The following is a 27,885-nucleotide window of genomic DNA, read 5'->3' as shown; positions in this document are numbered from 1 at the left end:
TCAGCCTATAAGGAATAATAACTGTTATATTTGGTGGATTTTGTATCAACAGCTTTCTTCTTCAACACAATAATGGCAAAACCTTCAAAGTCTTTCAGGATTTTATTCAATATCCCTTTCTGAATTAAAAATAAAATAAAATAAAATAAAATAAAATAAAATAAAATAAAATAAAATAAAATAAAATAAAATAAAATAAAATAAAATAAAATATTTTTTCTGTTCCATGACAGCTAAATATGAGTGATTTCAGACCTGGCTCAACACAGAGGAATGGTGATCTGGTGGTTCCTCTTACCTCCACCAACACGATGAAAGCGCTTTAGCTCATACCCACCACATCAAGCCCACAGGTTCCACTGCCAATGTTTGGCATGAGACTTATACAATGAGGGCCTCTAAATATTTTTTACTCTTCTCCCTTCTCATCCTTATTTTTTTCCTGTCCTTACTGTCCTGGTAGAAATTTGGGAATAATTACCCTCTAATGAATTGCTGAATATTCTTTTTATTATTTTTTTTTTCCTGCTGGACTCCTACTCACAGAAACTATCACTGATGACTTGAACGAAAACTGACGATGCAGGCATCTTAAAAGTAGAAACATTTGCTATTTTTGTCACATTTCCTTAAAATAAGCTCCATCTTCCACTTTATTACTTCTTCCCTGTTTTTTATCTAATACACTAAAATGAATAGCTATCCTTTATAAAACTATTTTAGAATAATTTTTAAATAATATGTTGCAGCCATGACGTCATTAAGTAGATTGTTAATATCTCTACATTACTAATTACATGGCAACTCAGAGGTGAAGAACTGAGCATATTCCATTATTTCTGGAAAGCAAGCCTGTAAGAGACAGAACTGAGAAGAAGTTCCTCTGACTCCTATTTCAGCAGTCAAAATAACTGAGAAAAATGCAGTGTGTTTTGCAAAGGAATAAAAATATTGTTCCATAGCCAGAACAACAGCAAGATGAATATGAAATTTAGCTACTGATGAAAGGAGCCACAGCCTCCTCCTTCGGCATTCATTACAGGCCTTATGAGGAATGGCTGAGAGAGCTGGGGTTGTTTAGCGTGGAGAAGAGGAGGCTGAGGGGAGACCTCATTGCTCTCTATAACTACCTGAAAGGACGTTGTAGAGAAGAGGGTGCTGGCCTCTTCTCCCAAGTGACAGGGGACAGGACAAGAGTGAATGGCCTCAAGCTCCACCAGGGGTGGAGGAAAAAATTTTCACAGAAAGGATCACTGGGCACTGGAACAGGCTGCCCAGGGAGGTGGTTGAGTCACTTTCCCTGGAGGTGTTTAAGGCACGGGTAGACAAGGTGCTAAGGGGCATGGTTTAGTGTTTGATAGGAATGGTTGGACTCGATGACCCGGTGGGTCTCTTCCAACCTGGTTATTCTATGATTCTATGATCTTCTTTCCTTATTGTGTAAAAGTCAATAATCTCGTCTAAGCAAATTGTTCATAAATTTTACAGCCAATGGTCCTCCTCTGTGTTGCATACAAATGATCCTAGTCAGACACATCTTGGTATTTCTGAGTATCTGGGTGTGACAAAGTAAAACCCTTAGAAATTCAGTGAAATAAATTCAACTTCCCCTTCCACAAGCCTGAATTTTGCTTTATGAATTTACTATACACTCAGGAAAAGAAAAAAGAGGGCCATCGTTACAATTCCTTACCTATATTTTTCTTTCTCTAGCTTTTCTGCCTACACAGTGACTCACTTTCGTCTGGCTGCTCAGGTGAGATGACCCCACTCCCTTTCATTACTTTTCAACTTACACTCTGATTTGATTTCTTGGTTTTTTTATGATAAAGAGACTAAAACACAAAAGCCAGCCCTCAAACATCAGCCAATAATCCTCAATATTGCAGCACAATGGTTCTACAGTGCTCCAGAAAACTGACATATAAAACCGTTATTTGCAATCTCTATATTAACAGATGAATAATTAATTATTCCTCAGAGATATATGTCTTGGTAGTTCAGTATTCAGTGAATAAATACTTACTTAATAATTTGAAAAAAAAACAAGTCCAAATATTTTTTTTTTACATGTAACAACAAATAAAATATCTTGAAATCAATGCATTCCCTCCAATCTGATCAGCTCACTGTGTTTCATTTCGAATTCAATTATTTATGATTTTTTTTTTTTTTTTTTTGTGAAATATAAGCTACAAGATACTGCTTTGGGCTGCAATCTTTTTGATATTAAAAAAGTAATAAAAGTGGAGTTGGATACTTCATAAATAAAGAAACTCACCTACATTTACAGTGATTTAATATATTGGTGAAAATAAATCAGAGGGAAACCAAAGTGATGACAGGGAAGGGGACCATAGCCTGCTCATATTATAAAGCTTTCCTATTGATTTTAAAACTAGCGCTATTACAAGAAACGTGAACTTGAGCTAGTCTTTTTTTTAACTGACTGAATCAGGATTTTTCTAGTGGCTTCCTTAGCATACGCTTATACAATATCTGAAAAACAGAATGTTTTCTCTTCATCTCCTAAAACTAGCAGAAGGGCATTGACTTACACTATGCTGTTTAGACACAGAAGTGAAGTCATGGAGAGAAGTCCCAAGTTTTTAGCCTCCAAACAATATTGGAAATCTCTACGTGAATAAGGTCAAACCATATGATATTTTCCCACCATAAAAACTTCGCATTCTGATGAATGAACTTAACAAATCAGTCTCTCAAAGGGGAATAAGAAGAAGGCAGAACTGCCTTTACAGTACATGTTTTTTTCCTCCCATTTGCACAAATATAGAGAGATACTGACTCAGGGAGTGAATATAAGTGATTTTGCAAAGCTGATGCAGTAATTTCATCATTTTTCTGAATAGTTGGTCTTAGCAAGGCAATGGGTGGCTCTGCTTTCCCATCACAGCTGAAGAGAAATGTGTTGCCTATGCAGCAGCTTCCTCAGTATGAAAACTGACTTCTTAGCTTAAACCACAGAAGACTACAAATTGGAACTGGATCTACGTATTCACTTTCATTACTGTCTTGCACTTGATAAAGGCGTATTTTTTTTCCAGTCAAACAAGCAAGCAAGACATGGCCTGTTTTATACTGTGCTTAAAATTGCTTTTGCTTTATACAAGTCCCATATCCCTAAAATTGACTCATTAAATGGCCGGTTGGGATTACATCTTGTGACTTTATACTTCAGCAATGCATTTTTCATTATGAGTTTCATGCCATCAAGGAAGGAGAAGATAAATTAAACAACCAAACCAAAAAATCAGTTCCTCGAGAAGCAATGATTTAAAGGTTGTTTTGTTGGGTTTTTGTTTTTTGTTTTTTGGCAAATCGTAGTTACTGGGGGGGGGGAAGGAACTCCTGAATTGCTGAAGCTGAAGTACAATTACTTTCAAAGAAATAGCAAGTAAATATAACAATAAATAACTGAAAAGTATTGTATAAAATATTGGAATCCAGATTACTGATAATCACTTCAATTAGTATCTTAAAAAAAAACCTGAAGTGTCTACTTCCACCTAGCAACACAACAGACAGTTTTTCATGGCACAAGTGAGATATTACTTTGGTATTCTGAAAAATTGTCTGAAATAATAGTCATCCAGAAACAGCACCCACCAAATTCACACAAAATTTTGAGCGGTTAAAAAATATTCCATTCAATTGACCTTAAAGAAATTGGATTGCTTGAATCCATAAATATACAATTGGAAACTATCCCAAAGAATATTTATTATTATGTGTTTAAGCCTGTATTATATCATCCTGTTATATTGTCTTGTCACCAGTCCAGCACTAACTCGGTCAGCAGCCCTTTACTCTTCCTGTCAAATGGTCTTGCCAATTTCTGGAGATGATTACTATATTTCTATAACCTAGTGCAATCTCTTAATTTCCCTTGATATACACAGCCACAATGTCCAGCCGTAATTTGTAGGCTTCCACAGTTTATGTGAAGCTAATCACATCTCTGGCTCCAGTTATGAGAGAGATGGTCCCCCTATGAGGCTTATCTCTAATTGTTTGCTTAAACAGTTTTTTTTCAGTTCCCATAAACAAGTTCACTTTGAGATTTATCCTGTGTTCATGTCTTCTTAATACTGCCTGTACACAAAGTACACACCTGGTGCTGCACAAGGTGTATTACATAATGTCAATCAAATTTAAATGCTATGAGGAGCATATATGGCAGAAATTCTTGTGTATTCCTGGTGATGAGATGGCAGCAGATGCAGAAAAAGGGGAAACGCCTTGCAGCCTGGTTAAAAAAAGGCCCATAATCTTTAAAATACTGTTTGCAGTTTTATATAACTATCAGCAGAGGGCAGTCAATCATTTCCCCACCAACCTCTCTGCTAATCTAAGTGATCTACTGAGAAAATACTGTTAAAAACATTGTATTTTCTTTTCTTCCATCAAAATTTAACAAGGTTAGAAATTTTCAGCCAGCTCTATCGCTAAGCTACAAAAGTTTAAAAATGTCCAGCATACAGCTGGAAAAAAATATAAAGCAATGGGCCCGGAATTGGCTAATGGGAAACTTTATTACTCAGACAGCTAGCGCTTGGTTGCAAATTAGAAATTATAATGCAATTAAAATATGGAAACAATTAATTTAATTTTTCAGGAAATTATTTGTTTCAAACATAAGAAAAAGAAAGGAATGAGAATACTCTTAGATGGCTAATATTCCTGTTTATGTAAGCCATTTGCTGCCCTCTGTTCTGCTCAAATTATGGTCAACTATTTATGACTTGTAATCAGTATGAAATTGTATGTTAAGTAAACATTGTTGGAGACACTGTGGTAAAACTGAAATAATAACATGATCATATAGAGCCTTCCATTTTAAAATTATCTGCAAAGTGACCACTACAATAGCTGTGTGCTAACCGAGCATCACACATTAAATAAAAAACGACCTGAAGGAATGAAGTAAATGAAGTAAAAACAGTATAGGACATTGAAAACCAAATCTATTCCCAAATGTGAGTAACTTGCTGGGGGATCTTCAAAATAAAAACCATATCGTTGGGATAAATTTGCTTGTCAAATAAAGGTTTGCACTTCTACCACTTAATTACACTTAGAAGCACGCACTGGCCATTTGATCATTCAAGTTCTCCTTCTTCACTGTACAGCAGAGAGAGATGACTTTCATACTTACATTTAGCAGCTGTTCAAAAGCATAGCTAAAGCCTTTTTTGTAGTCTGTAATTCCTTTAGCAGATATTTTATATACAGCTTCTTTCAGCTTCTTCTTGTTCCTCACATTAGCTTGGACAAGATGATTAAAGCAACTGACGTTCTGAGCATTATTGTTAAACTGTAAAATAAGTAGAAATAGTATTAAAGACAGTCAATTCTCTTCAGTTAATTCTCTTTTCTATCCACTCAGAAGTAAATGCTAAAATTTTCTTGATCCCTGAGATAGAGCATATAACACCTGAATTTTTATTTCCACTGTATTGACAATGTCCAGCACCATCTGGAGATTTCATAACTGGGAAATAAATATATTAGAAAAAATGGTACTTGGTGCTTCACTCTGTTGCAATAAAAACCCTGCTATTATGGTGGAAAAAATTCCACAAATTTTTTTTCAAGCTCATATAATGAAATAAAACTGAAAAATGCAGGATTAATGTTTATTTTAATTTTTAAACACTGAAGAATATTGGTTGGATTATCAGGTGACCTCCATATTGCACTTATTATTCTGCTGTTTTGCAGAGAAACTTGCAGATCATAATCAATTAGTACATATAATTCAGAGAAAACAAAATACAGTCTTGGGAGAAAGGAAGTACATTAGAATATAGCCATAAATAGGACAATATTGATCATATAATACAAATGCTGGAATACTTCTGCTGGAAGTACAATAGAGCAGAAAGGAAGCAGTCTAGGAGGTTCCTGGAGTGCGTGGAAGACAACTTCCTTGCACAGCTGGTGAATGAACCAACAACAGAGGGTGCCCTCCTGGACCTGCTGTTTGTGAACAGAGAAGGCCTTGTGGGGGATGTGGCAGTAGGTGGACGCCTAGGACAAAGTGATCATGAGATGATAGGGTTTTCTGTTCTAGGTGAAGTGAAGAGGGTGGTTAGTAGGACAGTAGCATTAAATTTCCAGAGGGCAGACTTTGAACGCTTCAGACAGTACTCAAGGGCAAGGGAGCCCATGAGGGCTGGGAGCTCTTCAAAAAGGAAATCCTAGCAGCTCAGGAGAAAGCCATCCCCATGTTCTGGAAAAAAAGCCGGCATGGAGAAAACCAGCTTGGTTGAACAGAGAGATCTTGAGTGATATCAAGAAGAAGAGAAACGTTTATGGGCTCTGGAAGAGGGGACAGGCCTCTTGGGAGGACTACAGGAGGGAAGTGAGATTGTGTAGAGAAAAAATCAGAAGGGCTAAGGCTCAGCTAGAAATCAGATTGGCAAAGTCTGTGAAAGATAACAAAAAATCTTTCTATAAATAGATAAATAATAAAAGGAGGACTAAGGAGACCATACAGTCCCTATTGGACGCAGAAGGAACAACAGTGACAGGCGATGAGGAAAAGGCTGAGGTACTTAATGCCTTCTTTGCCTCAGTCTTTAATTGTAAAGAAAGTTGTTCCGTCTGTGTACAAACCGAGGAGCTAGAGGAGCAAAATGAGGCTACCATGATGCAAGAGGAGGTGGTCAGAGCCTTGCTAGCCCCACTAGACACCCACAAATCTATGGGGCCGGATGGGATTCATCCAAGGGTATTGAAGGAGCTGGCAGATCTGCTGGCCAAACCCCTTTCCATCATCTTCCAACAGTCCTGGAAGACTGGGGAAGTTCCACTGGACTGGAGGCTGATGTTGTGCCCATCTACAAGAAGGTTCGCAGGGAGGATCCAGGAAACTACGGGCCTGTCAGTCTGACCTCAGTGCCAGGGAAAGTCATGGAGCAGGTGATCTTGAGTGCTATCACAAAGCACGTGCAAGAGAACCGGGTGATCAGGCCCAGTCAACACGGGTTCACAAAAGGCAGGTCTTGCCAAACTAACCTGATCGCCTTCTATGACAAAGTGACTCGGCTGCTGGATGAGGGAAAGGCTGTGGATGTATCTTCCTGGACTTCAGTAAAGCCTTTGACACAGTTTCTCACAGCATTCTGCTTCGGAAACTGTCAGCCTCTGGCCTGGACAGGCGCACACTCTCCTGGGTGGAAAACTGGTTGGCTGGCTGGGCTCAGAGAGTGGTGGGAAATGGTGTGAAATCCAGCTGGAGGCCAGTGACAAGTGGGGTTCCCCAGGGCTCAGTGCTGGGTCCAGCCCTGTTCAATGTCTTTATCAATGACCTGGATGAAGGCATCGAGTGCACCCTTAGCAAGTTTGCGGACGACACTAAGCTGGGTGGAAGTGTCGATCTGCTGGAGGGTAGGGAGGCTCTGCAAAGGGATCTGAACAGGCTGGACCGCTGGGCTGAGTCAAATGGCATGAGGTTTAACAAGGCCAAATGCCAAGTCCTGCACTTGGGGCACAACAACCCTGTGCAGTGCTACAGACTAGGAGAAGTCTGTCTAGAAAGCTGCCTGGAGGAGAGGGACCTGGGGGTGTTGGTTGACAGCCGACTGAACATGAGCCAGCAGTGTGCCCAGGTGGCCAAGAAGGCCAATGGCATCTTGGCTTGTATCAGAAACGGTGTGACCAGCAGGTCCAGGGCGGTTATTCTCCCTCTGTACTCGGCACTGGTGAGTCCACTCCTTGAATACTGTGTTCATTTCTGGGCCCCTCACCACAAGAAGGATGTTGAGGCTCTGGAACGAGTCCAGAGAAGAGCAACAAAGCTGGTGAGGGGGCTGGAGAACAGGCCTTATGAGGAACGGCTGAGAGAGCTGGGGTTGTTTAGCCTGGAGAACAGGAGGCTGAGGGGTGACGACATTGCTCTCTATAACTACCTGAAAGGAGGTTGTAGAGAGGAGGGTGCTGGCCTCTTCTCCCAAGTGACAGGGGACAGGACAAGAGGGAATGGCCTCAAGCTCTGCCAGGGGAGGTTTAGGCTGGACATTAGGAAAAAATTCTTCACAGAAAGGGTCATTGGGCACTGTAACAGGCTGCCCAGGGAGGTGGTTGATTCACCTTCCCTGGAGGTGTTTAAGGCACGGGTGGATGAGGTGCTAAGGGGCATGGTTTAGTATTTGATAGGAATGGTTGGACTCGATGATCCGGTGGGTCTCTTCCAACCTGGTTATTCTATGATTCTATGATTCTATGAAATTTGTTTATTGACAACACACATATTTGTGCTGTCTTACCCACATACCCATAAAGATTTATATCTGAAAAAATAATTTCTATTATATTCTGATATTATTTAAAAGCACACATAGAAAATCTTCTGTGTGCAAAATGTCTGCACAACTAGAGATCAATTTATGATCTCTTTATGATTTGTCTCTGTATAAAAATACACACATACCTAAGTACAAATATATTTATCCCAGTACAGAGAGAGGGATGTGGTCTTGATTTTTAGCTACCTCTGTATCTTTCTAAAGTGAAGATGAAAATTCCTTTAAAAAATACCACAGCATGTACGATTCTAAATGCAGCCTTGAATGAAAGTGCACACTACTGCACATAATCTGTGTTTAACTCTATTTGAAGGAAAATCTCCTTTTAACTAAAACACCATGATTTTTATTGAAGACACGCTTGACTAGTATTACTAAAACTCTTGTCTTGGCCAATTTTTAAACTGTTTTATCTATCCAGCTTTCATGTGTGAGCTCTTTTTTTCACTGGCAAATAACATGTCTAAAAAACTCTGCAAAACTCCATCACAGTAAAGGCATTAAAATCCAGACCTCCTAATTTACATCTCATCTGAAAACAGATTATTATGCTTCTTCCTGATTAAGGGTCATCAGTGAAATTAAATATAAATGAAATTTTATGCTGTCAACCTGGGGCAAAGCCTTAAAATAACTTAAAAATCAGGCCTTGTAGGGTTGTCTCAATACTACAAATTAGTTTAATAGTACTACACAGAAGAACTGCTGTTTAGAAGGTAAATAAGGTCACAGATTTCAATAAGCACTCAGACTACTTATATGTCTAAAATAAAACACTAAGTACCAAGCACAAAGGACTGAGAGAGAACTGCTATTACACTGTAATTGTAGGACACTTAGAATGAACAGAACTTGAAAGGATGAAGGGAATGATAATATCAGACCACTTTGAATAAAGCGTAATAATTCAGTTCAAGTTAAGTGGATGTTTAGGAGGTATGCTGACTTTTTTATGTTCTGGAATCAGATGTGCACAGATGCATGCTCCTTGTTCCTACGACCAACCAAGATCTGAACAGTAATTTTTTTTCAAACATGCACTTTAGTCAATGATGCTTCTATTGAATTAGTAGGAGCACATGTATAACAGCAAATACAATACAGCTTATGGCAGAGATTACTGACATCATCCCCATCACAAGGCTTAGCCTAATTCATTCCAGATCCTTCTTGAAAATAGCTACAGAGCTGCAACTGTGATGTTTTGGGCTGTAAGTGAGCAAATCCAGGCATTATTATGAGAGCATTTGCTATGCTGAATTCTCATGATTCCATGTGCAATTTCTTATTCCTGTGAAAAGGATGTGTCAAAGTGCCTCATGAACTAAAGCCTATAAAGTGAGTATTTTTCTGCCTTATCTTCTAATAATCATTATTGTATCACAAGCCACTACAGCATATAAGTAGAACCTAAACAAGAAACCCCACTATTGTGATTTTGAGCATTAAGTAGTTCACAACTAATCTAATACCTTGTCATCTTCATATTGTATTTATTTTTCTAGGGATCTTATTTTTGCTCATTCCTCATGAGTTAATGTTGTCTATTGGTGAGTTACTGATATTTTTATGGTTGCTGTTTTCCTGAGGACTGTATCAGTTAGAGAATTACAGAATCACAGAATCATTTAGGTTAGAAAAGACCTTTATGATCATCAAGTCAAACCATAAGCCTAACACTGCCAAGTCCACCACTAAACCATGTCCACATCTACTCATCTTTTAAAAACCTCCAGGGACAGTGACTCAACCACCGCCCCTAGGCAGCCTGTTCTAGCACTTGACAACCCTTTCAGTGAAGTAATATTTCCTAAGATCTAGTTTAAACCTCTTCGGGCACAACTTTTTTCCTATTGTCCTATCACTGGTTACTTGGGAGAAGAGATCAACACTCTACCTCTTCAAAACTTCCTTTCAGGTAGTTGAAATGAGCAATAAGATCCCCCCTCAGCCTCAACAATCCCTGTTCCATCACCTGTTTCTCATAACATGTGTTCTTAGACCCTGCATCAGCTTTGTTGCTCTTCTCTGGACATGCTTCAGCACCTCAATGTCTTTCTTGTAGTGAGTGGCTCAAAACTGCATGGGGTTGTTGTCACCCAAGTGCAGGACCTAATGCTTAGCTTTGTTGAACCCCATAAAGTTGGCCTCAGCCCACTGATCTAGCCTGTCCAGATCCCTCTGTACATTCTTCCTTCTCTCAAACCAGATCAATGCTCCCACACAACTTGCTGTCATCTGCAAACTAATTGAAGGTGCACTCTATCCCTTTGTCCAGATCATTGATAAAGGTATTAAACAGAATCAGCCCCAGCATTGAGCCCTGGTGAAAAATACTTGCAACCAACTGCCAGTTGGATTTAACTCCATTCACCACTACTCTCTGGGCTTGGCTATCCAACCTTTTTTTTTCACTCGGTGAGGAGTAGACCTGCCCAAGCCATAAGCAGACAGTTTTTTTTCCAAGAGAATGTTGTGGGAAATGGTGCCAAAAGCTTACTAAAGTCTAGGTAGACAACACCTATAGACTTTCGCTCATCTACTAAGAGGGTCACCTTGTCATAGAATAAGATCAAGTTAGTTAAGCAGGATCTGCCCTTCTTCCAGCCATGCTGACAGGACTTTATCACCTGGATATCCTGCATGTGCCCTGCACGTGCTGTGTGATGGCATTTAAGATGACGTGCTCTGCATCTTTCTGGGGCACTGAGGTCAGGCTGAAAGGCCTGTAGTTCCCTGTATTGTTCTTCCAGCCCCTCATAGAATCACAGAATCACAGAATAACCAGGTTGGAAGAGACCCACCGGATCACCGAGTCCAACCGTTCCTACCAAACACTAAACCATATCCCTCAGCACCTCGTCCACCCGTGCCTTAAACACCTCCAGGGAAGGTGAATCAACCACCTCCCTGGGTAGGGGATTATACAATATTAATTGTATTGATTGTATTAATTCTTGCTAGGCAGAATATGCTATGAGAATACCCATATAAGAATCTTCATTTATCTTTCTAATTAATAAGAACAGTTATTAATATGTCTCCATTTTATAGCTCTGTTTCCCAAGTGATTAAAATCTGTAAGAGCAAGTTATTCTCAAATGACTTTATGCAATGTTTTCTGTCTCCCTTTCATCAATATGCAGTTTCCAGCGTGTCACCAGGGATAACTGTTTCCGAAAACATGCGAAAGGATGAACTAGTATTATATATAGATTGTATATATAACACCAAAATTTCAGCTGGAATATTTCTTTAATACAAGGCATATTTCCCAGTGTATAATATTTTGGTACAATGAATCCTCTGCTGTGATTAAAATGTAAGACTTCCAACTGAAGCCTAAAATTTCCATTGTGTGATTTTAAAGCTATTATTTTTTTATAAAAGATCTTTCCCCAGACTCAAACAAATTATGGTCATTCATTTGATATACTTAAGGAACATGTTCTTCTGCGCAAGCAAAACTCCAATATGGTCACACAACTGTAATCAATTCACTTTGACGCAAAACATTGACGCACTGTGGTGTTTCTTACAGAAGTTTCTCACTGAAGTAACCAAATAAATCACCCAATGATTACTAAGTACATTAACCATGTGAGAGTGAAAACTGGATTGTGCTATGGAATTATTTCAGCTTACTTTGATCTGATTTTGTAGGCATAATGGGAAAATTACTGATGTAAATAAATTTTTAAAAGACAAGGTCTGAAAATTAATTCTAATTATGAGATGTGATGAAAAGTACAGATCTTGTTCTTGGAGAGTAGAAGAAAAATACTATCTGGTAGGTATCTCTGCTCTACAAAAGCCAATTCCATCTGAAAAAGTAGACTGAAAACACTGCTGTGCTTCATCAGTTTTATTATATGCAAATTATTTAATAAGCTAATGTTAAAGTAAACACAAGTTCGCTCTTATGATCAGTGTATGCCCTGTCTTGGGCTATAGCAAAAAGTAGTTTAGGGCAATTATTTCTGTGGGTAGGTATATAACATACGGATTGGTAATTTTGGAACAAAAAATGACATTTTAAAATTTGTCAGGAATTCTGGCTCAAACTGTTTAAGCAGTTAACAAGTAAACTGGAATGTAATATACTAACACATGATAAAAACTGAACAAAGGGTGAAGGTCAAAACATCTCCACCTATAGACTGACAAATTTGATTTAAAATAGAGTGAAATAAAACATTTGTAGAACGGAAAGTATATTAACCAAAGTCTGCAAGTGCTGAAATTTAATTAAGAATCAGCTGTTTTCAAATGAATCAGTCAATGTGAATGTTAACATCAGTTAACAAAACTGATGAGAAGAGTATTTGATTAGATAAAGGAATCAGTAAACAGAACAACAATCCTCTAAAATGAACATTTACCTGATTGCTTGGAGGTGAAAGCAAGTCTGAAGGTTGAAACTGACTGACAAAAATGTGCAAAGGGGAGGAATAAAATTCAAGGCTACATTTAATTCACTTGAACTCCAGTAAAATAGTGAAGTAACCAAATTAGCAAACTGAGCTAGCTTTCAGTTACACTAATTTGAAATATAATAGCAATGTTGGCGTTATAATTTTTCACATATTAAGAAACCAAATAGACCTCCATAATGCTTAATCTGATGGACAAGAGAAGAGCCTGTCAGCTGAAACCCTCTTAAGATTCCAGAATAGTTGCTTCCACACTGCTAAAAGTCTTCTCTTTTCCAGAGTCTCAACCTGGAATTCCTTTTTTAAAGCTATTAAAACTCCTACCCTAACATCACAATACTAGAGGATGCAAGGGAAGTGAAACAGAGATGATGATTTATCTCCTGTGTCTGTTCCCACTCTGAGCACTCTCTGGGTATGATGGCAGACCAAAAAAATCAATAAGAAACCCTACAGACAGATATTTTCCTTACAAGGACAGTATAAGAAAAAAGAAGAGGTGGGGGAAGAATCCTTATGGGAAAAGGATGCAAAATGAAGAAAGAAGGGATCAGTATTCATATTCAAGGTATACAGGGAGCGAAAAATATTTGAGACATTTAAGCAGAAAGACTAAAGTTATCAAGTAGTCTGGGGAAAAAAAACAGCAAACAAAACAGATGTCTGGAAAACATCAGGAAAACATGTATGTATATATATTATTTTGTAAAAAAACAGCATTTGGTTCAATATATTACCTGCTGAACAAACTGGCTTGTCTATTGGGAAATTTTTTCATATATCTGCCTTTTGCAGATACCAACCGACCTCTCCCCGGTTGACAAGCTTTAGCAAGTAACACATAGCATATAACTCCCAGGGACATCCACACGTTAGCTTCACACACATTTTCAAACATTACTGAGTGTCTCAGAGTCTTTGTGAAATAGCTCAGAAATATTCTCATTTTATTGGTGAGAAAAGAGAAGCAACAGGGAAGAAAAGTAAATTCAAGGGAAAGACATGACCAGAAACTTTAATGTCAGTTCCCCACTACTAGAGCACCAGAACACGGAATATGCTTTTTCCTTCTCCTTTGTGCAACCAACACCAAGTCCTCAAGTTTGCCTTTTCACTTGATATTAGTTATTTTGCTATATGCCATTTAAACCACAAAGTCAAATAGGGCACGAATTCTTAAAGCATGAATTCTTACAAACATCTTAAGCTTCTTCAAAATACACACAGATGATGCACTTCATTTTGAAGAATACATCACTGAAAGAGAAAAATCTCTGATTTCACCAGCGATGTATCAATTATTGAATGTTTCAAATTCTCTTCTGTATATCTGTCTATCCTTCTCTATATAGCTAAACATATCTCCATCTCCTGAGATGTATAGGAGATATAAATCCGAAATACAATGCCAACCTATCTTTCAGCAAATGTAGGAGGTTATTTAAATACAAATAAAACATTTCAATTGATTCTGGTTCTTTTATGAAAGAATACCTAAAACATCTCCTCCATTGCACCGTCTTAGAATTCACATTATGTGCAATGCTACCAAAACAAGCAGGCATTGAAAACAACAGAAGAAATGTTACAAACAATTAATAAGCAAAATCTTGAGATATTAATTTATCTTGATCAGAGAGTGCTTATTACTATTTCTGGCAACAACATTTTTTCTGCTGTAACTGATGTCTTCATATATACAAGTGTATATATTTACAAAAATAAGTTTATGCATAAGTGGATGCTTAATTGTTTTAATAGGTTTTTTTATGATTAAAAAAGCAAGCTTCAGTTAACATTTGTTAGATGTGATTAGATGTGAAGCATTAATCCACTAATAAAAGCCAGAATTCTCAAAAAAGGTAGCATTAATTTATATAAATCCTCAGGAAAAGAAATTGAGGAAAGTAGTGCTAGCTCTGCGATTCAATTTGAGAAACAAATCTTTTGTAAATCATCTCATCACTGGAAAATGCAACAACATAAACAAATCAAAACTTTTAAAAACTTTCTAGATTTAGTCACTAGGTGGCACTAAAACAAAAGAAGTTGAGCTGGTCTTACACATTTTATCTTGAAATAGGAAATTTACCAGTTCTGGGGGAGGCTGTTAGCACTTTCTGTGCCTGGCATAAATTTGTCATTTCAACTAAAGCAATAAAATATTTCTGTGGCAAATGAGTGAAGAAAGAGGAATAATAAAATCCAGGCTTCCTCCTTTAAGAAAAATTTCCACATGTTGACCATAACAGTTTGCAGCTCCAGGAGAATAAAAAAAAAATTTAAAAAAAAATAAAAAAAAAATTCCATACTAAGATTCCATTTACCAAAATAAGTACCTCAGTTTCCAACAGCATTACAAGCCATGTTTATAGTAACCATGATGGCAATGCTGTAAACCAACGTGCTATCTAAATGTCTTTCTGAATCTCTGAAATCTGTAGAAGTGATAATACCCTAATTGAATATAATAGCAAATCCATGCAAAAATTCAGATTTTTCCAGCCATCCTTACCTGCTGCCTCCCTATTCTCACTCACCCCAGTTAATTTACTAACATCAAATCATTCAACATAGAATGTTTAAACAGTATCTCTTGAAATTACACTTCTAAGACAAAAAACAAACAAACAAAAAAACCCTAAAAAAATCCTTCCAAAACTCCTCACATTAAATGAGACCTGCCTAGAACTTTATGTAAATTGTGTACTGTTAGACATCCAAAAAATATTTACCTCTTATAGAAAATCTTATAAACTTGAATAAAGCAGTAATTTCTATACTAATCAGCCTACAGGGACAAAACTTGTATATTTAAAATACCGAGATCACGACAGCTGAATAAATCAGAAATGTGATTCTAGAAATACTGAAAATTGAGAAAAATACAGTAATCTTCCTGAAGACCTACCCAGATACTACTGCTGCTTATTTTCAATCTGCTGAGGTTTGTTGCTATGCTACTTCTACCTCATGGCTAAATCAGCTTGGTGACCCAGTTGTATCTATATGTATTAAATGAGCAATAGTGCAATAGATCTGATTTCATCAGGCTTTCATCCTGTTGCTAAATCCAGCTTTGCTGTTTTCTTTTCCTTTTTATATTTCTCCTGCTGCTTTAGGCTTGGTAATAGGATTTTAGGGTTAATCCCAAGAAGAACTGAATCTTGAATAAGGCTGGTTACAATCCGTATTTCAGCAGAAGATACTATAAATATTTATCAGAACTCACTTAAAGAATGGCAAGAACGTAAGTCGCAAAGTTTTATTCCCATGAAGACCTCAGTACATAGAAAATTTTAGGCAGTTTAAAGAATAAAGGTTTGTGATTTGACATGCCAAAAAATAATACCTTATGTTAAAGTTCAGCATTTATATCTTGCTATAGAATAGCTGTTTTCTCCTATCCTGTGACTTGCATAGATTGTCGTAAGACACACAATACAACCCTAGATATACACCACAGAGAAAACATAAAAACCTTCTTCTAGTACTCAGAAGGAGCACACCTATGTTTCTTAAATTGTATGGCAAGTATAGGATGAATTAAAATAATTATTATATGTCAATTTACACTACTGTCATTTCCTGAAATTTAAAATATATCACATTTCTTTTCATTGTGATATGTATATATGAGGTACCAGCATTCAAAAAAAAAACCCAAAACTGTTTGATCCCAAAATTTCTGCTAAAAAAAATATATTGTTAGCATAATATCAGCTAAATGTTTGGAAAAGACCAAACATTGGGTCAAAATCTGCTCTCAGTTAGCTTTGTTAACTTTTCTAACCAATATAATTATCTGCACCTAAATCAATGCAAAGCTCCCGAGTACACAAGAACTGATGCTCGGACCATTAAGTACGATGCTGCACTTCCAATCTCAGAGTTACAACAGGGAACGTCAGCATAACCTGAAAGATGAATTAGCTCAATGAGATGAACTCATTTATGCTCATTTCATGATGCTATGGAGATCTTAGCATGCATTATTTACTTAAAATCACGTTTCTGACTTCTACTGAAAATTTCAGTACTGTGAAGTTCAGCATCTCCCAGAGAAAGCCTGCTGATGGCAACTACTACACTACTGTAGTGCTGAAGTCCTGTAGCCTGCTCTGCATGGCACTGCTACCCAAATACACTCTAGTACAGTGCTGGAACAAGAAGAGCCTTTCTAGAAAATTATTTTCTAGAATTTTTTTTTTTTAATCACTTGACCAGGGAAACTTTCATTCAGCCAAATTCAAGTTGTTCAGAACACGAAACACTCTTGGCCAAAAAGGTGAATCATAGAATATCTCCAATTCGAAGGGACTCATAAACTCCAACTCCTTGCAGAGCTACCTAAAACTAAACTACATGTCAAAAAGCATCATCCAGATGAACTCTGACAGACTTGGTGCTTTGACCACTTCCCTGGGGAGCCTGTTCCAGAGATTGACCACCGCATCAGTGAAGAACCTTTTCCTGATGTTTGTTTCCTGAACTTCCCCTGAAGCAGCTTCATTCCATTTCCTTGTGTTCCATCACTGGTCACCAGAGATAAAGGCTTAAGTATTAAATCACTAACTATTAATTCAATGGATATGTGAGGCTGCTAATCAGCACATCAAAAGCAAGATGAATGTTAAGTCAGAGATAGACATTAAACTTCAGAGCCAGGCTACATAACTCGGGGGGGAGGTGGGGGTGGGGGGAGAAGGCAATAATGTCACCTCCATATTCCCAGGGCTTGACTTAAATCTATGTGTTTCACGCAGGTCAGAGTAATGTGCCTGGTTACGCATGTTGCCTGGGTTTCATGAACAGTAAAAAGGCCACAGAAGACAATGCTGATGTGTGAGATGCTGCCACTAAGGCAGGAAAGCCTGAGACAGAAGGGAATAGTGTGTCTTTAAAAGCAGGTGACTTTAGAAGTCTATGAGTGTTTCATTCATGCTTTGCCTAAGATAGTAGTTTCTTTAGATTCACACCAAACTAACATCTTGCCATAGGTCTTAAAATTTTCACCTAACGAATAGATGACTTTCATAGAAAATATATTAAAAAAGAGGGATCATATGACAAATATATGCCAGCCTATCCCAAACTTGAACGACAGCCCGGACATTTTCTTTTTTTCATTAACATGGTAAGTCCCCCTTCCCCACCAGAATTATCAAAGGCAACCCAGCCCAGCCTCTTCAGAACAGGTAAGGAATTAATTCATTGTTTGAGAGACTGTTCACTCACTGCACATTTTTAATTATACTATCACGACTCCCTCTAATAATTACCTCCTGGCTGGAAAGCTGACTCAGAAGTGCACTTTTGTCCAGTATCATAAAAACTCACAGAACTGATGATACTTCTGACATATAGCAAGGCTCTCCTTATTAAGACTTGTGCTTTATTAAAAAGAAAGAAACTGGAAAGCACTAACAGATTTATAAACCAGTGGAACCATGAGGTGGACTTAACCCCTCATTTTATATACTGCTAAACTACTCATTTAAAATGCTACTAATATATAAGAGAGCTAGGATTTATTCTGGAAATCATGGAAGCCCGTGCCATGTGCTGTTAGAAGTCTGACTTCCTGACGTTTGACAACTACAAGCAGAGACAATAAAAATCTGTGTTGATGCCCAAAGCAATCACTCAAAATGGGAATGGAGGTGACTCTTCTAGTCATCTGGAATTGTCAGCCATACTGTACAGTAATAAATGTACAGTTTCCAGCAACACCCCTGCTCCTGACATTCTAATGTAGAATTTCAGCTTCTAATTTCCATTCCCTTTGGCGCTTCATTCACTCAACTTCTCTATTCCCTAGGATAAACATTTTGTGTTCATATATAAAATGAAACAGATCTTGTCTTAAGATTTGCCCTAACCCTTTTCTAACTCTTTCAGTTTCTTTTTTCTTTCTTACATACCTTTTGAACTTTGTCCTTCCAGTTCTAAAGTTAGTTAATAACACAACAGCAAAAACTAGCGGATACGTTAAAGCAGTCACACACAAGAAGAAAAAGTGTAAAAAACCCAGAAGTGCTTGTCGTTTTTACTCCCACTGACTCCCTTTTCCATTCTCATCTGAGTAAAGATATTATAATATAATTGAGTTAATCTCATTTCAGTGAACGCTTAATTGGGAGTCCAGGCCACGACAGTGGGACAGCCTCTCCCTGCTGCCACTGGACACAAGAACCTCCTTGCTGTAATTTGTCTTCAAAATAGTTAGGATGATGTGGTTTTCCTTACGTTTACTAAACTGGTCCTCCAAACGTACTTCCCATAGATATATTTCCACAGATTTATTTCTGTGGATATATAGCCTAGGACTACCTGTAATTATTAGCAGTGCAGAATTTGAGTACTATATTTTAACTTGTTCAAGCTTTGTTTCACCACATCACCTAGAGTGCTAAGCAAACAGTTCTGTATGAAAACACATACAACAATTCACTTGGTCCCTAAATAGGGAAGATGCAAGATAATGGCCTTCCATTAAGGAATATTAATGATTTTCCATTAAGGAACACTCCTATAAAGATGTTTTTCCCTGCAGCTATCATTGTTCCCCCTTGTCTTGAAAATGAGCCACTCAATTTAGGAAGGGCATGATACAATTAGATGGATTGTGGTTAAGAGAATCATAATGCTCAACACTCAGCTCTAAACCCGCCTTTATATTGCTCGGAATTGACAAAGAGAAAGAGAAAGAAAAAGAAAAAGAAAAAGAAAAAGAAAAAGAAAAAGAAAAAGAAAAAGAAAAAGAAAAAGAAAAAGAAAAAGAAAAAGAAAAAGAAAAAGAAAAAGAAAAAGAAAAAGAAAAAGAAAAAGAAAAAGAGAAAGAAAAAGAAAAAGAGAAAGAAAAAGAAAAAGAAAAAGAGAAAGAAAAAGAAAGAAAAAGGAATAATATGTATTTCTTTACTGCCTCATACAATTATAAGGCAGAGGAGACTGTATACTTAACAGGATTAAATCAGTAAGTGAGATTCTATGATTCTATACTTATGCAGACCTACACTGGGAATGTGATTCTCTGTCTTTGTTTGGTTTTCCAAATAATAAAAAAAGATGGCAGGCATCTTTATATTTTCTCCTTAATATCGTCCATTACGGAGAACAGAAAAGTAAGGACTGAAGTACACTAAGACGTCTGCTGGCGAGCCCCTTCATACAGAGGTCCTTTTCATCTCCTCCTCTAGATTCACCCATACAACTCCTTCAGTGCCAGTGTCTCACACTGTTACCGTGTTTTATTTCTTTCTTGAATAGTGATGCTGTCTAGAAAAGCTAACCAGAAGTGGATTCTTCTGGATCAAAATTCAAAAACACAGGAAGAAAATAAGTCTTAGATTATTTGACTATGTAATTTAATTTAAGGTTCACTAAAAATACTTCAAATGGAAATAAGAAAGGAAATTAGATTAAAGTTATTTTTAAAGAAAGCGCTGGATATTTTTGCCAACTGAACAGAAGTACAGTGACACCCATCTAAAATGTCTAGCTAAGAAAACATAAGCACCACAGGTTACCTAGTTACAAAATCTAGCATCCTCCTCCCTTCAATAGGACTTAAGCTAAGGCTCCACCCATGGCATGTTTTTTAAGGTTTTAAACAAGCTTAATAAAGTATTTCCCTGAAGGAAGGAGTGTTTCCCAATATCTAAGAGAAAAGAGTTGCAGGCTGAGGTACAGAATGCAGGAAGAGCAAGGAGCCCTTTGATAAACTGAGAATCTATTTACAAAATCTTTTTTTCCTGTATCATCATATTTATCATATTTACATGATAATATCATTTTATATCATAGTATCATGCCTAAATATTTTAGTTAGAAAGGCATAAATATTGTATCAACATGGGGGGGAGGGCAACATAAACAGGTTTGCAACCATTGAGCTGTGGGAATTACATGATAAACTGCTATTATAAAAATCAGTGGGTAAAGGGCTATATCTTCCACAGACTGCTTTTATCTCCAACAATAATTTCATAGGTTGGGTGAGTAGTTTTTACTTTGAAATCAATTCATCTAGAAATCTCTTTCACTCTGATTTTAGCTGATGTACAGAACTGCACAAGAGCAGGAGATGAGATTTAAATTTTCCCAGAGCATGATTCTGGTATCCCTCGTATGCTCATAACTTTTAATTTGCAGTTCCTAAACATTAAATACTAGTTTGGGTTTGTACAAAGACTAAGTCATTTTAAACAGTCCTATAGCTCCTGACCTTTAACACAGCTGCTGCAATAAGGTAGGATTTTCCTTTGTGTGGTTTTCCCCGCTCTACAGATTTGATGTTGAAATATATTTCTCCCGCAAACTGCAGCCTACCCACAATGATAAACAAATTACATTCTCTGTGTCAACATTTGAAACCAAGTCACTAAATCATAGCGTGCTGGGATGGAATTGCTGCCCCTATCATCTACCACTTACTGCTATCAAAGCATATAACTGGATTAGTGGGAAAACAGCTGTATTACTCATATATTTAAGCTCTTTCAAACAGCAGGTTTTCTTTCTGCAACAAAGAACAGCACTTCAGATAAGAAAAATACAAATCCCAGAGGAAATCATGACATATTAACCCCTGGCAATCTTTACATGACTTAGTAGTTCATTTAACATTTTTGCTGGAAACAAATGCAAGAACTATATTACATCAGTAGAACTAATGTATTTTAACATATCTAGTTTAAAGCTTTTTGTTCCCCAGGATGTCTCCATACACCAGGCATGGCTGATTAAATCATCCTGTCACTTTCTGGAAGTGATTGGCATGAGCTTAAATCCGCGTCTCTCAGTTGTGGGCATGAATCATCATACATATGGGTTTGTGGGACAACATCTTGGCATAGGTTAGGTGTAAAACAGCTCTCTAGTTAACTCAAAACCTCATTACTAAACATTCTACGGTTAATGAAGTTAACAAGCCATAAAACAACCATTGCTTTCTTGGCCAAAAAATCCAACAGGGAAAGAAATATTGTAGATAACTTCCAGTTATTGCTAGTGTTCATATATCCACCCACTAATATTGCATTAACTGAAAATTATCACCTCACTTTTTGGACTTTTTAATGAGCCAATGATGTCTAATACCGTGATGCTCCAAGAAAAATTGTCCAGCAATAATATGAAACAAATTGAATAAATCTACATTTCTTTCACCTAGAAAAAAAATGTTTAAGTTGGTATTTTGGAGTTTGGATTTATGAAAAATGAACTTGAGTTAGATGCCTTACTTGTGGGCACTCTGTGAACAAGAGGGATGTTCTTTTTTGCCACAGAACCACAGAACTATGGAACAGTTTGGGTTGACCATCTAGTCCAACCCCCTGCAATGAGAAGGAACATCTTCAACTAGATCAGGTTGCTCAGAGCAGCGTCCAACCTGGCCTTGAATGTTTCTAGGGATGGACCGTCTACCACCTCTCTTGGCAACCTGTTCCAGACTTTCACCACTCTCATTATAAAAATGTCTTCCTTATGTCCAGTCTGGATCTACCCTCTTTTCATTTAAAACCATCACTCCTTGTCCTATCACAACAGGCCCTGCTATCATGTTTGTCCCCATCTTTCTTATAAACCTCCTCTAAGCATTGAAAGGCCACAATAATGTCTCCTCCCAGCCTTATCTTCTCCAGGACGAACTCAGCCTTTCCTCATAGAAGAGGTGTTCCATTCCTCTGACCATTTTTGTGATCCTCCTCTGGACCTGCTCCAACAGGTGCATGTCTTTCCTGTGCTGCGGACTCCAGAGAAGGATGCAGTAATCCAGGTGGGGTCTCATCAGGGTGGAGTAGAGGGGGAGAATCACCTCCCTCAGCCTCCATACAAAGATCTCTATATGATCCTCAGATCATTTAAAAGAACATGAAAAAAAAAAAAAAAAGATTACTTTAGAATTAGACACAGTTTTATGAACCATTTGCCTTTTAACATAGTACAAAAACCTAACAAATCATCAGGATTGGGCTCTTCACCACAGGCACGCAAGGAAGAGTAAGTGGGAAAAAAAACAAGCAGTAGAGTGAAGAATTTGATATTTGTTTAAAGATGAGGTCTTAGACCCTCTAAGAAATCCTCTTAAATAAAAATCATATGTGATTCTCAATGATCTGATTGATCAGAATAATGAGTGTTCCAATGCACTATTTCACTTCAAGTGTCATGATATTTTAATAAAACATAAAAATAAATCAGCATACAGGAAGACAGCTGAGCAACTACCACCAACTCCGCAGGGGGTGTATGCTTTATAAAAGTTAGGTCCATATATATGATTTTGTGAATAATCTTAAGAACAAAAAACATCGAGTGTGCTAAAATATCACCTTCTTAAGCAATGTCACACCTTGTGCTTAATTCGGTTTGAGGCTTTGATTGCAGTATGGAAAACCTGAACAAATTAAAAAAAGGGGAAAATCCTAAAAAAAAGACTAAAGTGTTCACTTCTCTCAGTTGAAGAACCTGTAGTAGTACAGCCATTTGTTTCCTACCTATAGCATATGATTTCCTTTCTATTAGAGAAAGAAAATGTCAGAACACAATGTCCTCCACACATTCACAGTCACCTAAGCACATGAAAACATAGGTTACACAAAAGTAATAGGAAATTGAAGGATATAATATAGAAATTTAAATCAACAGTAAATAGTACTTTATAAAAGATTTAGAGATGCTACATCCTATTACATGTACTTCTGTGAGCGTTGCCTTCCTCTGAGGATGAACACAACATGACCAAAAAGTCCTCTTCTGTGCTGCAATCAAATAGCTGATATGTGCCTCTAAAGTTCATTCAAAGAAGAAAGGGTTTTACGTATCGTCAGTTGCAAGCTACTGAGAAAAATGTAGTGCAGAAAAGGTTCAAATATTTTTAGTCCTTTCTTGACTCAAATCCCAACCTTGGGGCCTTGCTAGAATAACACAGAACCTTAGCTAATAAAATACCCAGAGCCTCTTAGGCCTAGTATTAGCTTCAAGATACTCTATTTCTGGCCGGCTGCAAGTACAACAAGGGAAGAGTTTGGAAAGCTACATAAATCAGGAGGTAGTGGGGTTCAGATCTTCAAACACCAAAATCTGGCACGGCTCCAAGGAACTCAGTAATCCATTTCCAGCAGTCTAAGATCTTCTTTTTCAAAAGCAGTGAACCTAGGAACAAGATTTCAGCTCTCTAATGACATTACAGAAAAGCTTATTTCCTTTACTACTAACGATAATAAACTAGTTCCCTTTTTCCCCACTGCAATTTATACTAAAGAAAACAGACTAATACACAATTAAAAACTTTAACAAAGAAAATGTCATTACAAATAAAAGCTTCTCTTTGCTACTTGCAGAAAGGCCTAGCTAGACTGACAGCAAACGATGAAGCAATAAGCAGTGTTCAAAGAGATTTCCAATAGTGATATTTCAGGTCTTTCTCCCTGCAGGCTGGCTACAACACATCTGTAGAAGTTGAAAATTGCCTCCAAAATCATTCCAGAGTTATTCACCACACAAGCTGTCTCTTGTCATTAAGGGTATGTCTATGCCGCCATCCTAAATCCTTAGAATCAAAGCTCTACAATTCAACAGCTGAATAAAATACTAAAAAAGCCTTGCCCAAGGCTAGAGCATGACAGGCAAGGTATCAGCCTGAAAAGTAAAGGCTGCCCATATAATCCTTCTGCTCCCCAAATTCATTTTATTTTGGCTGCAGCTTTCTTGAAAATCAGGAATTTGCACTTAAATCCCAGGCAGGTATTAGAGAGACCACAATGCCACTCACAAAAGCCCCCCAAACTGTTTTAGAGAACTATTTAAAAACTCTAAGATTTTCTTTTAAGTCTAGTAGTTGAGTTTGAAGTGCAGCAATTACATGTAGTACTAAAGTTTAAGGTCATATTCTGAAAGATCTCAGCTACTGAAAAGCCACGCTTGAAAAATCAAACATCACCTTCATTTGGCAGTCCTTACAATCCTACTGTCCTAAAAACCATCTGATCAGCACATCACATATACTGTTTCAGTATGCATAAATTATGTGCACTTTTAAATTCCTTCATGGATTCTTTCCTCAATGGCGTAACTTATTATGGGAAATATTGCTTTGCTGTCTACAAAATTGCTACTTGTAGAACTTCACAGGAGCACCTCTTTGTCAGATCAGATATATAGTTTTATTCTTTATGTCACCATGGATTAATTAACACGAGCAACTCAAATGTCTGCAGTTGGAAGAAAGAACTTTCCTCCACCTTCTCTGCATCACTTTATATCATATCACAGCATAAAACTTGGGAACCATCAATTATTTCAGAGACTTTGCATATGCCAATCAAATAGAAGATGCGTTACATAGACCAGAATAATATATTGGAAAAGAGAATTTGTTTAAATGATCTTTGCATTACCTCCTTTGTTGTTTACTGCAGCTAATTAGCCTTTCACTCAAATCATAGAATCATAGAATCATGAAGAAATAGCAACAAACTTAGGGCTTTCATGAGACCTACAAGAAACCAGTGAGCCAGATGTGGCATTTTGCAATATATTTTAAGCCTTTTAACAGCTTAACATTCAAATATTTCATATCTGACCTTATGCCTTTGTTGACAATGCATGTTTTGTGGAAAGAACAGATACTCACTGAAACTACATTCACAAAGTCATCATCAGACAAAGTCTCTAGCATCTCAATGACCGAGGTGCGAATCAGCTTCAATGTCAATCCGCTGACACTCCCGCTCCTAGGAGAAATCCACAGGATAAGAGAAAGGTTGAATTTAACACACTGTATTTAAAATATACAAAGAAAATACAGAGCAGCCACCAGCACTCTCATCGACTTTCACACTTGAATTTTCAATAATTTTCAATAATTCTCCTGAATTCTCAACTCACCGTCATGTTATTACATTATGAAGTCCAAGACTGGCATTCAAAGTCCTAGTCTTTTCGCTCATATGAAGTCATAATTATCCATCATTTGCTCATTTTGATTTCAAGAAACCCAAAAGAGTTTATCACCTTGAAGCAATGAATCATCTAAACATTTTGTACTCTTACACATAGATTTACAACTTTAGAATTTCAGATATCCAAATGACAGCTTGTTTGATTTAAGGGAAAACCTAAGCTGAAGTGCAGAAATAACAAATATTGATAAAACTCACTGCTCATAGGAAAGCATTTTGCCACATTTAAAAACACTAAATGCAAATTCTCTTACTGAGAATTTTTTCACCTTAAAGCAATCTGTTTGACACATCAGGTTCAATGCTTCCTTTGGTCCCTCAACATCAGCTAATCAAAGGAAGCCTTGCCACAACAAAAAGATAATTTCTTTGCTTAATTTCTATTAGTGTTTTATAGTAACTGAACTCGGCAATTTAAAAATATGTATGGTAAACCATACTAAATCAGCATAAATTCTCATCTTTCCTGCGCATGTCATCATGATGAAATCTACGTTCATGCTTCTAGTCATTTGACTTGGGTTTTTTGTATAACAACAAATCTTGGCCTGCATGTGAAAATTTTCAATTGATCACTACAGTAATTAAGAAGCCAAAAGCAGAACAATACAGAAGTGATTAAAATCCACTTGTGCCCAGTTTAAATAATTCTCAGGTTTACTTTGGGCATTTTGAAACTATTGTTTTCTCTGTATTTATTTTGCTCATACCAAGATTTTTGATCATTGCGTATAAGGACTTCCTAATCTTCTATTTCTCAGCATACAGTGATTTCTTCAGTTTACGTAAGTACTTTTATTCCTCTAATGTCAACATCCAGACATTACATACTTACGCATCAACTAAAATAAGCATGTCTTTTGGAGATGCAGCTCCTTGGATGTACCTGAAACAGATAATAGCTATGAATGACACAAACTTGAAAATATATTTATTGTGTGTGATGAAAGACGCTGTACAATCCCTAGACTAAATCTAGCTAAACCAACAAAAATCTGTTGTAGCTAGCAGAAAACCATATGGCATCATTTTCTCTCTTGCTGTGTCTTCTAAGTAAACCAAAGTCCAAATGTCTTCAGAAAAGCCTGGAAGTCAGATATACAGATCAAAAATCACTGTCGATAATGGAAAAACATAAATACTGGTCATAGCTGGAGATTGTGATAACAGATGAACTATTACAACAGCCCGGTTCAGTAAAACATACTTTGTCCTTTGAAAGAGAATATTCAGCTAGTATAAAACAAAGCATCAGCATGTATTATGCCTTGAGAGGCTTACCAAAAAAGAATCATGAGAAATAATCTCACTATTCTCCATCTTCTAATTGTCTAGTGATTTTTTTGGTAGTCTACACCAATAAGAAATATTTGAAAGCACTTGTAAAAGTCTGGAAGAATGGATCAATCTAATAATCTGAATTACATTTGATTTTCCACAAAATCAAAGTTTTCAATTGCCTTATACCTATTTAATTGTTATCACATTGTCCATGTAATGCAGCCATACAACACACTGTAATAACTACTGCATAACAAACAGTGTGATTTGAATATTGTTCATTCAGAAGCATTAACTGATTTAATAAAAAGAAAACAGCAATATCTAAAAGTAGGGACTATGAGAAATAATCAGAAAAAATGTCTTTACAGTCATATCTAGAAAGAAAGTGACGTTAAGTGTTTAAAGACAGCTTACCATGGTCTTCTGCGAACATCATACAGATCTATTTTGTTTGGAGTTCGACTGTTATCTACCCATGGAGAGGCTAAAAAGAAAAAAATGTACAATATAAACCAAAAACTTTTATCTTAATTTAAATATAGTGATATAATGACTTATATCACAGTATTTGCATGATATAAATATCAGTGTTTTGTATGGATAAAAAAGTCTCTATTTGTGTTATCTATTTTTGAAATATCTATATACTCCTGTATATATGAGCGTACTAAATAATGCAATAAAACTATATACAGATGAAGACCTTAAAGAGCCATATTGTGTTGATGAGGTTACTGACTATAATTGACCACTGACTTCAGTGGAGCCAGAATTTCAAAAAGTGATATAGAATATGAAATAACATGCTTTTTTTCACAAGAAAGTACTTAATTTTAAAACCAATTATAACTTAACTAATGTTGTATTCAG

At 36.9% G+C, this 27,885-nt stretch overlaps 1 protein-coding gene across 10 annotated transcripts in view; it reads right to left on the bottom strand.

Moving 5' to 3' along the window:
* CACNA2D1 (calcium voltage-gated channel auxiliary subunit alpha2delta 1) overlaps positions 1-27,885 on the bottom strand; it is a 390,104-nt gene that overhangs the window by 76,011 nt on the left and 286,208 nt on the right. For all 10 annotated transcript variants that reach the window (XM_069875667.1, XM_069875759.1, XM_069876321.1 and 7 more), the window contains exons 8-11: positions 27,430-27,499; positions 26,567-26,617; positions 25,404-25,503; positions 5,177-5,335 (exon numbers count right to left, since the gene is read on the bottom strand). In XM_069875667.1, the coding sequence (XP_069731768.1) occupies positions 5,177-5,335; positions 25,404-25,503; positions 26,567-26,617; positions 27,430-27,499 (380 nt within the window). The remainder of the gene's footprint in view (positions 1-5,176; positions 5,336-25,403; positions 25,504-26,566; positions 26,618-27,429; positions 27,500-27,885) is intronic.

The sequence above is a fragment of the Phaenicophaeus curvirostris genome, chromosome 1 (genome assembly GCF_032191515.1).
Source record: "Phaenicophaeus curvirostris isolate KB17595 chromosome 1, BPBGC_Pcur_1.0, whole genome shotgun sequence".
Classification (NCBI taxonomy): Eukaryota; Metazoa; Chordata; class Aves; order Cuculiformes; family Cuculidae; genus Phaenicophaeus; species Phaenicophaeus curvirostris.
The sequence above is the reverse complement of the archived record's forward strand: the minus strand, read 5'-3'. Positions and strand labels throughout refer to the sequence as shown.